The sequence below is a fragment of the Corvus brachyrhynchos genome, unplaced genomic scaffold, assembly GCF_000691975.1.
Source record: "Corvus brachyrhynchos isolate BGI_N302 unplaced genomic scaffold, ASM69197v1 scaffold4, whole genome shotgun sequence".
Lineage (NCBI taxonomy): Eukaryota > Metazoa > Chordata > Aves > Passeriformes > Corvidae > Corvus > Corvus brachyrhynchos.
Genome location: NW_008237878.1, coordinates 3,770,079 through 3,784,374, shown reverse-complemented (window position 1 = coordinate 3,784,374; position 14,296 = coordinate 3,770,079). Strand labels below are relative to the sequence as shown.

Sequence of the window (14,296 nt, the reverse complement as noted above, 5' to 3'; positions counted from 1 at the left end):
AAACATCACACTCATCTCTCCCTAAAACAGAGGACCTGGTCTCTCCCCACACCCAGCCATAGCCCAGCTGCCCCAAGTTAGTATAATTTAACCCTATTTATTCTGCTTAGAAGCCTGGTTTGCCCTTTAGCTCACTACAAAAGAAGTGCAAGTGATAAGGACAGCTAATCTTCTGGATTCTCTGCTTCTTTGTTTTGTTAAAGTCTAGAGATTAAACGCAATCCAAAGAATGACATTCATCATGTTTAAGTGACACCCTCAGAGTGGAAAGATTCCATTTGAAAACATCTGAGCCCTGCAGAAAGACACCAAAGTAGCTCTCCAATAAATACTTTCAAGAAAAATATAGACTGGGGTACTGACCCTGTGAGAGCAATTGTTATGGAGAGTTATGGAGACAGCTGCTTTCCTCATGAGAATAAAAGCTCCAAATATCTCAAAGTAATTTCTTATCTCTGCTTCTAAGAACTGTCTTTATTTGGTACAAGTGATGTCAGATGAACCTAGCAAGATGCAGTTAGAAAGAACTGGGGTGTGCATCCGTGTACATCATGTATGTTTTTTCCTTAATGGCCATTTAATGGGATTTTTTATATTGACACTCATGTATTATGGTTAAAAAAAAAAAAAAAAGAGAGAGAGAAATATACTCCCAAAATGGCAAACTGGTAGAGATTCAAGTTTATTCAGTATAAACTGATAGTTTGGTAAAGCTGGTTCCATGCATGTTTCCAGCCACAACACTACATTAAGTGATAGGTGTCTTAAGAAAGGTCAGGATTATGAATAGAAACATAAGAGTGGTAGAGTGAACAGTTAAAAACTCAGTCCCTGCAATCATCAGCATCATACATCTCCTCTTTCCACATAAAAGAAAACGATAGCAATATGGAATACCATTAGAGTAAATTTTAATTGTTTCTATTCAAAGTTATAATTTGGGAATAGATATTTCCCAGCCAAAGAAAAAAAGCACTCTAACTTTTTTTGAATGCTTGTGTTTGTTTTATTGCTAATCAAGCTTATACTGGTAGCAACAGATGTGGTCATCCTTGCTCCCATTTAACTGAGGTGAACACTTGACATGAAAATGAAGGATAGAAAGCTCTGAACCAAGTATATAGCTACTTTTTCAGACCTATGTTGGAATTCCAAAAAATCAGGCATGTGTAGACATATGTAAACTGAAACAACAGATTATATCAAAACTTTGCCTGTCAATCTCCTGCTCTACTTTACCAGTACAGAAACACGGTCACATGCTGATAATGACTGCTTGGAGAAGCTACAGAACACAGTGTTTGTCTTGATATTTTTCTTGGGTTTTTTATCATTTAAAAAAAAAAAAAGAAAAGAAAAAGTTATTATTAACAGTGAACGTGCAAAGGAGTATTTCCCTTGTAAGAATGGTTGAGAAAGTGTAATTTTGTCTACTTTTTTTCTGCTATTACAATGGACCCATGGCAATTACAGAAATTAAATGAACTACGGGAGAAGTCTGGTGTATCTGTGAGACTCACAGAAATAAAAGTTATAACCCAAATGGTTGAATACTTATGATAAGTTCCAAAAACCACTAAATTCTCTGGACAACTTTTGGAATGTGCACACAAACAGCATTTTAAGACATCTTTTTTCTGTGGGCCTGGCCAAAAAACTATGAATTCAAAAGAAACTTTTCCAATTGATTCAGTGAGTTTTTGATGAGGCTCCCAGGTAAATTTGCTGTGTCAGTACAGTCAAATCACACAGTATCACATCTTAGAACAGTATCAGATATTTCAGAAGGCTGCTTTTAACTGAGTTCAGGACCATGATAACTGAATTACTCATGTAGGATTAAGTGGCTGCCCACCTCCTTGGACAATCTTTACTTTGTACTCTGAGCTATATTTGGGACAATGGAAATTTTGTGCCTTCTAGTGTTTAGGCAGATAAATTTTTAACCTCATTACAGTATCTAGAAAAATGATATAAGAACATAAAAGCTCACATATAAGAAAGAAATGAAGATTGGCAAAGTCATGGTATATACAAATGCACCAAATTATTACATGCTATTTATCTCAAGTTTTTTCTCCAGTTCTGGCCTTTCAAGGAAAGAACATTAACTAGCTCACTTATATGAATAACTAGAAAAAAGGTAATATTTAATTATTTCCCCAAATTTTGCATATATTATTCAATTTATAGACAAAGTACAAAATTATTCTGTAAATAAATAAATAAAATCATTTCGTTAACCAGAAATTATATCAATGTTTATTCTGAAAAACAGAATATGAACTTCTACTTAACTATTTTGAAAAATTGAGCACTGTTCATAAAATCTGAGCATCATCTGGGTGGCATAAAAACTTTCTGATCAATTAAATTAAAACAAATCCGACATTAAGTAACATATGGATGTGGGGTAATCTGCATTTTGATCAGTTGCAGAATGATGGAAAGGTTAACTGTGGGATTAATTCCAGACAGGACATCTGGACAATACATTTGAATCTTCAGATCTGCATCTAGAACTTGCTCAGATTTCATGTGGCTCATTTGATGCACCCACAATAAAGTGCTCATTTAGAAAATCACAATTCACAAATAAGGGACTTCAACAGCAAATTATTAAAAACCATTCATGCCCACATAGCAACCAAATGATATTTAGATATCTACAGTGGTAAATATCAAGTATATCAAAGAAGCAGCCCATGAAGAATAATTTCTGTAGGACATAGATAAAATGCAAAGAACTCTTGGGAGTAATACAGTGGAGTAAAGGTCAGCATAACAAGATCAGAAATAATTTTGTCTTGGTAAACATACAGAGACCGAGCACTGACACACTTCAAAGTGTGTTTTCAGAGCTGGATTTTCCACTTCCTGTAAGAGATCGTTGACCACTTGAGCACAAATGAACTATCACACTGGGTGTTAAGCAGAATTCAGGGCTGAGCTGAAACTCCTCTGATTGCCTTCAGTAAAAACAGAGAACTACTTAAGGAAAGACATATGACTGCTGCCCTCTCCAGCCACAGGCAAGACTCAGGGCAGATGGAGAAACTACTTTAAGAAGAGAGGAAGCCTTAGCAAGGAGGAAGCTCTACAATAACAGAGGTGGCTTTCCCTCTACAAGAATCCCTCTACAAGAATCATGGGGCTGTTCAACCACCTTATTTCATAACAGCATAAACAATCTTACCTCAGCTCCTAAAGAGTGTTAGAGCAATGCCTGCACAGAACCACTGCAGAAAACTGTCAGGCAATAAACTAAACTTCGCACTGCAGATTCATACCACAATTTCTCTTCAAATAAAATTTGCACTGTAGTCACTGTAATGAGTGTTTTTCCCTAAAAAATTCCAGCAGGGTGTAACTAATCTGAACATTTTCACAAAATGTTCTCAAATGAGTGCATTATTACATTGACAGACCTGTCTGGAACGTTAAATTCTTCTTTCTTGTAGTATTACATTAGCTTGGATGTTTTGTTTCAACTTCAGTGTTACTTTGAGTTAAGAATGCAATCTCTTCCTCAGTAATTTTTGTTAACAGAATCATGGTTCAATTTAAAGTGGTTGAAATATTTTACTTAAAATAATGACCAAACTTTATTAACAGTTAATAACTAATTAGTATATTTTCAATGACTCCTGCAATTTTCCATTAAGTTTATTCAACCAAATTGACTAGGAGATTATTTCTTTCTTTCTACTGAGTCACATAAAATTCCTTTGAACCGGCATGAGTAGAATAATTAATAAATTTTAATAATGGAATGCATTGTACTAGGAAAAGATCATTATAGCACATTGTTACCCACTGCATCCCAGCTCTCCACTGTTTTGTAACTTTCATTCCTTACCTCTTTGTTGGCTCTGTCTGCTTGAACTAATGTTCCATTCAGGCACGGCTCTACGTAGTGGAGTTCTTCATTATACTACAGAGAGAAATACAAAGTATGATGAAAAATTTAATTAAAAGCTTGGAAGATACAAGTCAATTTAATGACTTAGAACTACAGTGAATGAAACATGCACAGAAAGCAAGAACAAAAGGATTTTGTTCATTTTTAAGAACTAGCGGTGGTATTTCTTTTCCTTTTACATGATTCTTAATTTTTCAGAGGTTTAAACTCCTAAAGGAGCACTGAATGGATGCCAAAACTCAGGTGGATTTAAGGGTACTATATACAACTAGCTGGCAAAAATATCTCTCAAATTGAAATCTGGATAGTATTAAGATATCATATTTCATACATCACAAACAGAACTCCCAATTCTTTGCTAGGTATAAAAATATTCCTGACAAATATTTGTGGCACTGTGTAACATTTTAAAAGGTTACTACTGGAACACCTATACCAAAAAAACCTGTAAGTTGAATCAATCCTGTAAATGACTGACAATTTTCAAAATTTCAGTCAAGCAGAGTGGCTATTATACACAGTCATGAATATGTGACAGATCTTGAAGGAATTATCTGTTTTGCTCACAAGGTGTAGGTTAGACTGCCCAGTCCTACATTCAGAAGCATCCTAAGCATTAAAAACAATGAAGTCTAACCTGCAGTCAGTAGAACTTGAACACTAATGGATGATTGATTGAAATTTGGACTTGCTTAAATCTCTTAAACCTTTCAATACAGGTCATATTAATAAAGCAGTACCTTCAACAAATCGTTGTCTAGATAGAGCCTTAACTTGATTCTTTCTCCTGCTAATTTATTCCACTTTAGAAGTAGATAACTTTACAAGTTATCACAGATCAAATTGTGAGGTCTTTGCATCTAGGCTTTAGGTGGTTTCACCCTTCCATAAAGGATTAAGTGAATCAGAACACCCACAGTAAACAACACAAAAACAACCAGGGTAAACATTTCATTAGATTAATGTAAGCATTTACTCCTTTCTTCCTCCACCTCAGTGGGAATAAGGAAAGCCCTACAACAAATGACTCATAACAAAAAGCTTAGACAGGGGTCTCTGTCACTGTGAATTCTCACTGTCTCTCTCTGCCTGTAGCTCCAAATTTGCTCTACTCTCCTCAATTTAACACCACGCCTTTCTCTACACCACAGACCCCTGCAACCTGATCCACTTTGGACACCTGTCGTCACCATTCACTCCAGCAGTGCACCACTCAACACATTCATCACCACATAATTACTCTTGCATAGGGAAGAGTATTTAATTTGAACTGCATGAAGTTATTCTTGAGGCACTCTGCCAGACTCAGTCCTCAGCTATAAGGGAATAAAAATCCAGAGTAACTTACTATTGCTGGATATACAGATGATTTATATCAGCATCAACATAGGAACTGTTTATATAGAAACAAGCAAAAATGCTTGAAAGATATTTACACAATTTCTGCAGCAGATTTGCAAGCTTGCCTAATTATTTTATTGCTATCAATGTTATTTCAATATATGAGAGCAAGTGGACTTTAGTACTGTTCCAAAGGTTACACAAAATACAAGGCAAAGGCTTCTAGAGCAGTTTAGAGTCACTGAGAGTCTCATGTGCATCTCAGTCTCATAACAGTTTATTGATCTGACAAATGTTGCACTTTCCCCTGTAGTTTCTCTCTTCAGACTGCTTTCCAATCTATCTCCTGAGAGTCATTGCAAAATAATAATGCCAAATCTACACAGCATCTCTTATTATAGTCCAAAGTCAAGACCCTACTCCATTCTATTTTAAAAAATAAAATACTGAAAATCTGTACCAGACTCTGGTAGACCAGCCCCTACTCCCAAGGTTTTTCCTGTTCGTACACAGGTTTTTCTCGATATGTTTTTTAGTCAAGATACTTTCCAGTTAAGCCTGTTCTTAGCTTGGTTTCTATAGCTGTCACTGAAAACCACAAGAGCATGCATCCCTATCTTTATATGATAGCAGGCACAGTGTCTGCAACTGGCCAACGTGCAGTAAAATGCTAAAGCCTACCTGTCTCAGACAATGTCTCAAACACCTGTGTGAAAGTAAACTCAAGGTTTCCTAATGTTTCAGTACCATCACATTTTTTTAAAGGTCTACCACCACCAGCAAAGAGATGAAACAACTTCCTACTCTATCAGACCTTGCATCTAAATAGCTGTAATTTCTGTCCACTAGATTTCTGTAAGGTTTAACTGCTATTTTGAGTAACTCATGCCATCAGGCTCTTCACAGACACTGCAGCTGCATCACAAGCCAGAGAGATTCCCAGTAGTTTCCCACTAAGCCTTTAGTGTTACACAGCTGTGAAGGATAAAGGATGCCCACACTTTCACAGAGGTCATGCTTCAAGTCACTTCACCTTTTAAAGCAACCTGCTTCAAAACAGTGTAATTAAAAGTTTTCATTCTCTCATAGACAGAACAATTGCATAGCAAAAGTAGATATTGATCCTTCTGAAACCCAGACACATTGTGACACTATTTCCAACTGTGGCGTATAAATCACCCTGATAATAATCTGATTATTACTATCAGAAAATATGTTAAGCAATGTGGTATGTATGGCAGAAGCAGCTGGATGGTGCCAACACACTTAAAGGAATATTTTATGTAATGATATTCTAAGATAAGGGGCATAACTTGGAAGTGTTCTCTGTGTTGTGCATCTACTGTGCAGATACAATGAAAGCACAGTAAGAAAAATCTTTATATGACAAGGTATAGAAGTTTCTCATGGTTTGAATTCTTCCAAGGCTGCATTTTAAGGATCTATTTTAGTTTTTATCTCTTTCCTAATTGGATACACTTTCTAATCATTTTTTAAAATCTCAAATATAAAGAGATGGAGAAACTTACTGAATAGAATTCTTTCAGTTCCTAATGAAATTCCTAAAAGAGCATCTGCCTAAACCCATGAAAACTGGAATTCTGATGTAACATGTGAAAGCATTCAAGCATAAATTCGAGCATTAAATTTGCAGATCCACTTGATAAGATCTTTAGTACAACTGCCACCTTCTAGTAAAACACCTAACTTGTGCTTCATAGCATTTATTTGATTTCTTTGCCCTTGTCCTATGGTGTTTTACAGTGATATTGGCGATGCCTTTAAAGATCTGGCACAGTTAAAAGAAAGTGCAAAAAGTGGAGAAATTCTCCCCTCCTCCATGTCCCCACTACCTCATCAGTAATTTGGACTTAGTCCTGCAGTTTTTCAGACATTCAAAATTTTGTAGTTAGTGAAATAACTTCCTGATCTGATTAACAACTGCTGACTTCACCAGAAATGCCCAGTATAGATATATTGTTAATTTATCGCAGTGAAAGCCTGCTTTTGGCTTTTCAAGAATTCTTGCATTACACTGTTTTCTCATATTTCCTAGTGTTACACAGTCCCATTCCTCCATACCCTGGCATGTGACATCTTTGCATGTGATAGTTGTGACAGCTGGGAGAGCTGATACCTGCACAACAGCTGGGAATAGCCTGTGTTTTGCTGAGGGAAGGGAGGTAAAAATTAATTACCTTCCTTTCTGGGCTCCTTGAAAACCTTGGTCTACTGTTGTAATTTAAATATGTAACTACATTGATATTTATTATTTTATTTGCATAGTTATAGTTATCTGCTTTATTAGTTCACATTATTTTGTCCCTCTACTTGTTTCTTTGCACAACAGGCATAAAAATGTAAGTGGGCTAAAGTGTGGACTTAGAGAAACCATATAGTTATTTAGAGAGCTGCTGGCCTACATTCTATAATAAGATACTATTCATATTCTGAAAATGAGATATATATGGTTTAAGCACACCTACACAAGTAGTATACATTTTCCTTAGCATTTGCCATATTTCCTCTTTGTCACATTTAAGCTGCCTGGAGCAAGGGCCACAGAAATAGATTAAATTCACATTTTGTGAATTTAATCTATTGTGCAACAATACACAGATAAAATATTTCACATTATATTAAAGCATACTCAAATATCCAATTCAGCCCAGCCTAGGAAGTCAATCCAGAAAAGGAACCAAAGGAATTGATGTTCCCATAGTTTACTGTGCCCAACAAGTGGCGCACAGGCACAGCCCACTGCTCCAAGACTTCACATGGAGGTTCATTTTGGCTGCCTCTCTTTGTCAGCCTGCTCACACATCAGCTCTACAGAATCTGATTATTCAGGCAGGCTGAAAAGTAAATTTATCCATGCTCTTTTCTGTAGGAATTAAAAAAAAAAAAAAAAAAAAAAAAAAAAAAAAAAAAAAAAAAAAAAAAAAAAAAAAAAAAAAAAAAAAAAAAAAAAAAAAAAAAAAAAAAAAAAAAAAAAAAAAAAAAAAAAAAAAAAAAAAAAAAAAAAAAAAAAAAAAAAAAAAAAAAAAAGGAGACTATATTGGAAAATTCTACATATTAATACAGGGAGCTATACTACTGTGCTTTTTTGAATAAAAAAATATTTTTATTCTAATCAATTTTACTAAAAGGGTGTGTCTAAAGCAGTAAAATTAATTTAACATTCTTGGCTCTGTTAATATTTTGCTAATTCAATGTAGAGTTTGTATAAAAGCATTTAAAGAATTTCAGCATTTGGAAAATTTAGTACTCATTTTATGATAATATTGTTAATTTAATGCTTGACTTGGAATTGTACTTCAAAGTGAATTGGAAAAATATGCCTTTTCTCTTATTATTGCAGATATCTCTGTTCATGCACCAGTGAACTGACCTTAAATTTTAACACAGGCAGCACATAATAATTGCTCTTATATTTCAATAATTTTTTTGCAATTCAATCATCTTGTCCATCAATTTCAGATGGATATTGCAACAAGCTAACCATGAAAGCTAAAATGATCTTTAACATTATCCTTTTATGTTTATTCTCTGGAAAAACCTGCACTGAATTCTGCTTTCTGATATATAAATATATAGAGACATAAAGGTATACAGAAATACATGTGTGTATTCGTTCTGTTAATCACTGTGCATAATAAAGCCCTCCTGACAGTCACAGTCATTCAGGCTCAAAATTTTGCTTCATCTAAGTATGCTAAGTACACATAGTTTGTCCAGATTTCCCACAGAAATAAAGCTCCTACTCCACCTCAAATTTTGGTCTGGGGAGAGAGGGAAGTACTTGGCCATTTGTCTGAGACTTCCAGATGCCCAGGAGTCCTCACAGAGAAACAATTTGGAGTTGCCTTTCAGAGCAGTCGGTCTGAGCCAGGATCAGCCGTGTGCTGTGAGAAGGTTCAGCCTCCACCATGTGAGCACAGCAGGTCTATTTTTGCATGCACTGCACAGCTGGACAGCTCTGGAGACAGAGGTTTGCTGTACGAGCACAGATCTGTGTTACAAAGGGGATTTCTTGGACTGACATATGTGTATGTACCTTCAAATGAAACTGCTGTCACATCGGCAGGCTGTGTCTGAATTACAAAGAGGAAGATATAATCTCACTCAAACATTTGTCTATAGATAAAAGCTGTATGGGATTTTCAGTGCTTTCACACCAAGCAGCCTCTTGTGTGGGCTTTGTTGTCTCATGTTTTGATCACTGAAACATCTTCTCTGCTCTTGACAAATTTCATTTGCCCTGCTGGCACTTGGTCAAAGCAATGCTTTGGGAGCAATTTCTGCAGACAACGCAGATCACAGTGACTGGCTTCACCGTGTCCCCTCTCTGTGTCTTTCACACACCACATTTTGAAAGCAGTTCATGATTCTGCCCCAGCCTACCTGTGCCATTCCTCAATGAAAGGCCCACTCCCTTCTTCACAGCACAGGTCTCTCTAGCTAGTTTGTTACATTTTCAAGAAAACAATTTTGTTGTTCCTTTACATTGTTATTTTTTTTTTGCCTTGTGGGACAGCAAGACAAAGCTGGTTCATGGGAGGTTTAGATTATATACCAGGAAAAGGTTTTTCACCCAGAGGTGGTTGAAGAGTGGAACAGGCTCCCTAGGGCAGTGGTCACAACACCAAGCCTGACAGAGTTCAAGCAATATTTGGACAACATTCTCAGGCACATGGTGGGATTCTTGTGGTGTCCTGTGCAGGACCAGGAAATGGACTTGATGATGCCAATGGATCCCTTCTAACTCAGCACATTCTATGATTCTGTGTCTTAGTACAAAACAACTCCCCACAAACTCTTCCTGCAGGAGAACTCCAAGGCAGCAGGACAGTGCTTTACCCCCTCACTGCCACTCCTGTCATGCTCTCCTTGTTCCCCCTGCATTTCTGTGGTACCTCTTTCAATGGGAATACCTTCAGGTTCACATTTGCACATCAATGTCCTAATGAAAGCAAACAGCTGTACTAGTAAGCATAAAAACACATTCTCCATTGCTAGTTCTACTTATTTAAACAAACACACATATATCCACCCTAAAAGAGGTTCTAGAGAGGAGAGAACCTACAGAGCAAAAAATTACCTCAGACAAATGCTGTAATTACAACAGTGATTTAGTTTGTTTCTAAAAATTCAGAATTTCTGATACTAGCCAAGCGCTGCAGGAGGGCTGCAATGCCCCCACACAGGCAGCACCTGGAAGGAGCCATCAGCAGCTGGAAACATCTGGAAACACAGCTGGGAAAATGTCATGGTGAAAGGAGTGTGCTGCTGGCCACCAGGGGCTGCAGGTGACCCACACTGGGGTGAGGACACCACTGAGGGAGCCAGGCTGAGGTGGGGACACCCCTGAGGGACTGTGGCCATGGGCGACCAGGGCTGAAGGGACAACAAGGAGGACCAGTGAGGAGGGACAGTGAGAAGCTGCAAAGACAGAGCTGCTGCTGGAAACCAGCCCTTGGCTCGGCCACCTCAGGTGCTCCTGCTCCTCAGCCTGAGAGAGGAGCGACTGGAAGGGCAGCAAAGGTGCTGGGACTGGCCCCAGGGAAGTGCTGGGAACAAGTTCCTCCTGGGAAACAGGGAGGGACGGCTCAGGTGGGTGAGTCTTTCCTTTTCTCAACACTAAATCAGTGATCAGAAGCTTGTGTAATTTGGCAAAAAGTTATGACCAAAATTCTGTGACTCGATGCTGTTTTACTCACAGCTCAGTTCATTTTCAAATGAACTTTAAATTGACAATTAGTTTTTTCATACTTGCTTTTTTAAAAAGTATTTGCACAGTATTTCCACTGTGTTACTTAGGCAAAATCATTAGTTTGGATTCAAGCTATGTATGTTTTTACATTTTTTGTTATAGATGAGCCTTTTGATTTTCCCAAAGTAAAATTTTCACTTAAAAAGCCAACTTTTCTTTTTATTTCCTACGTAATTCACAGTTACTGTTGCAACTACTGACAAAGAGAGATTATACACCAAAAATTGGCTGGTCAGGCATCTTAGTAATTACTCTAGTTGAAACATTCTTTCAACTTCCAGAAGTTATTTAGATTACAGTTAATCACTTTTTTTTTTAAGGACAGTAAATCTTTTTTTGATACGGTATGTAATTATATCTATATACAATGTGAGTTTCTGCTAATTATGCAATTATCATGCAAGGAGATTAATATGAAAGATAGTCCAGACTGCTTTCCATACGTTAAAAATACAGTATATGTACATATATTTCATGCACAAAACCTTCATATTCTACACCATCTCAATGATTTTCGCTCGTGTCTCTGGGGTCATTTAATTTAATACACAAAGGACACTTCACTTGTAGTAAAAAGAAGGGCCAAAATCTTCCTTATATTCAAGAAGTTGAAGACATTTAAACACTGGAGGAAGCTATTTATTTATAAAGTATTAGCAAGAGAATACCAGCAAAAGAAAATTTATATAGCAAGCAATTCCTCCTCCCTTTCTTCCCCTGCAAATCATAGCTCTGATGTCAGTTTTGGACTTGCTGAAGTCTTCCTTAGCCACAAGAATAATCCCATTACTTTCAAGTATAGTAAAACCAGCTTCTCGTAATAGCTTTAAAATTTGTACCTGTACCATGGAAAACTCACTACCATGCACAAGAGGAGTCCTGATGATCTGATTTCTCACTGTTAGTAAACACCAGCAACCCCTCTACACAACTTAAACATACATAGATTTCAGATCCCCACTAAGGGAAACATGCACATTGAGCAGTTATGTCAGCACTGTGAGGAGTTATGTCTTGCATGCCATGCAAGTCTCAGCAAAAGCTAAAACCTGAATCTATTAATTCTTCTATTTTCCCCATTTTGCAATTTGCACTGTATTGCAGAAGCTGAGGGGGAAAGGCAGGGGGAAGGCAGACACATCCCAAAGTTAAAAGTTAAGATAATTTAGAAAGTTCAAGCAAACTAAAAAAAAACCAAAACCATATTACTCCTTTTTGCAACCCCAGAACGAAGACTACTCGTTTAAGGGGTTTCAAATTGCAAGTCACAGACAAACAGTCTGACATCTCTGACGCTTGAAGAACCTTGCACCAAAAAAACACAGTGTCTGTCCAATGGGACCAGATGTCATCTTATCCATCACCTGTCTGCAACATTTTTCAAGTTACTTGTGTGAAAGAAAACATGACGGATAGCAAGAAATGATGGAAGAAAAATAGTAGTAAGAAAAAGTAAATCTTGAGTCACTCACGGCAATTATATTGAAGAAGTCATCATCTCCAAGGGTATCCAAAATAGATGAAACTGTCTGTTTTGCAATAGTCAAGCGAAGCCCTTTCATACTGCCACTGACATCCACTAAAATTACCACATCTTTTGGAGAAGTTGCTGCCTGGATGTACCTGAGACAAAAGAGAAAACTTCTTTGAAATGCAGAATTTTTTATCCTTTCAAATTTCTTAAACACTGGTAGTCATCTGTTGCCTACCACTTTCTGTTTCTGCAGTCAAATGCAATGACACCATTCTCATCAGGTTCCCATTTAATTCCTGTTTAAAAAAAAATGATAATAAAATATTAAATTACATTTTCACAAGACCTGTTTGAAATGTATCTATGATATTGGGGCTAAGTAGCAGTTAATGGGGTTTAAGTCTAATCTAACAGGCACTGCCATTATAACATAGGAAATACTGGGGGGAAAAATTTTTAATTAAATAGAAAAACTGAAATAATTTTTTCCCCTCACTCCTTTCACTGAAGGTGAAAACCTCTTCAGGCCTACTACGTCCATTTTACTACTTTCACAAAACTCTTGTCGTACTTGGTCTGGTGCTGGCAAGCTTTATCAGATCTTGCAAAGTCCCTTCCAAACCCTGAGCACTTCCTACCCACTGCTGCCTCCAGCAGCTCCTGTTACACTACCTGCTTCACCCACAGGTCGTACTCTGAATTTTCACTCACATCACTATGAAGAGATAATATCTCCTGGTTGTGGGTCAGAAAAAATATGACAAAAATATCTCCAAGAAAAAAAAAAATTCTTCCTGCTTTTTACACTCGTTTTCTACCACAAAACAAGACACAGCCTTGAAAATAAGGACTAATATTTGAAATATCATGGAGCTTGGGAACTGAAATATAATCTAAAACTAACACAGATGTAGCAGCCATTACTCTCAGCCACTTTCAGACATACAGGCTTATAGTAAACTTGCTTAAACTTAAGACTTAGAAAAACATGGGTTGTTAATACATCAGCCAAAGGAACAATACCCACTATGAGCCTGATTCAAAGTTACAGAACCTGAGAATCAGTTTATTTAACTTCACAGTTTATTATAATGTGGTAAATTTGGTATAGGACTAAACATAAAACTTAATAGGCAGCAATACATGTTTTAACCTATTTCTATAGAAATAATACAAGTGATGTGTTTGCATTTAATTACAACTGGTGTAAAAATAAACTTTAAAACAAGTTTTTAAGATCTTTTAATGTAAATATACCAGGTTAAGTGGAAGTTTAAGAAGAGAACAACAAATTATAATGAAGTTTTACTGTGTGCATAAATAGGGCACATAATTTAAACTTGGTACTATATGAAGGGCCTAATCCTTTTGCCCTCTTTCCTCACAGTCTGTTTAAAAGTTGTTTTTCACGTGTGTATATGTCTATCTGAATAGAAATACTTATGAGTACGTGAGTTGTCATGAGGGCTTCACCTCGAAATGGCAATTGGTAGAAGAACCTCAAAATTTTCAAAATGTTCATTGGAAATCTCTCTGAGAGCTAGATGAAGAGAAACCAAACCTGCAAGTATCTGTAGCAGCCAGGATTTGTGACAATATTCAATGCAGTCTTCATTGTATTTTAAGAACTTCTGTTCTTCCTACCTGGATATTGCCTGAAAAATCCTTTTGCACTTCCAAAGTACTGCCAGATGAGAGAAGGGTCACGATCAAAGTTATCCACAAAAACCTTATTTAAAGATTCTGACCAATAAACTCCATTTACAATAGCTGGATCTGGAAAAAA

General features: G+C 36.7%; 1 protein-coding gene across 6 annotated transcripts in view; it reads right to left on the bottom strand.

Annotated features, from left to right (window-relative positions):
* CACNA2D3 (calcium voltage-gated channel auxiliary subunit alpha2delta 3) overlaps nt 1–14,296 on the bottom strand; it is a 398,259-nt gene that overhangs the window by 208,162 nt on the left and 175,801 nt on the right. For all 6 annotated transcript variants that reach the window (XR_001861410.1, XM_017732417.1, XM_017732420.1 and 3 more), the window contains exons 6-9: nt 14,155–14,286; nt 12,746–12,806; nt 12,509–12,659; nt 3,860–3,934 (exon numbers count right to left, since the gene is read on the bottom strand). Coding sequence is in view for 5 of the 6 variants with exons in the window: in XM_017732417.1 (XP_017587906.1) it covers nt 3,860–3,934; nt 12,509–12,659; nt 12,746–12,806; nt 14,155–14,286 (419 nt within the window). In the remaining variant the exon portion in view is untranslated. The remainder of the gene's footprint in view (nt 1–3,859; nt 3,935–12,508; nt 12,660–12,745; nt 12,807–14,154; nt 14,287–14,296) is intronic.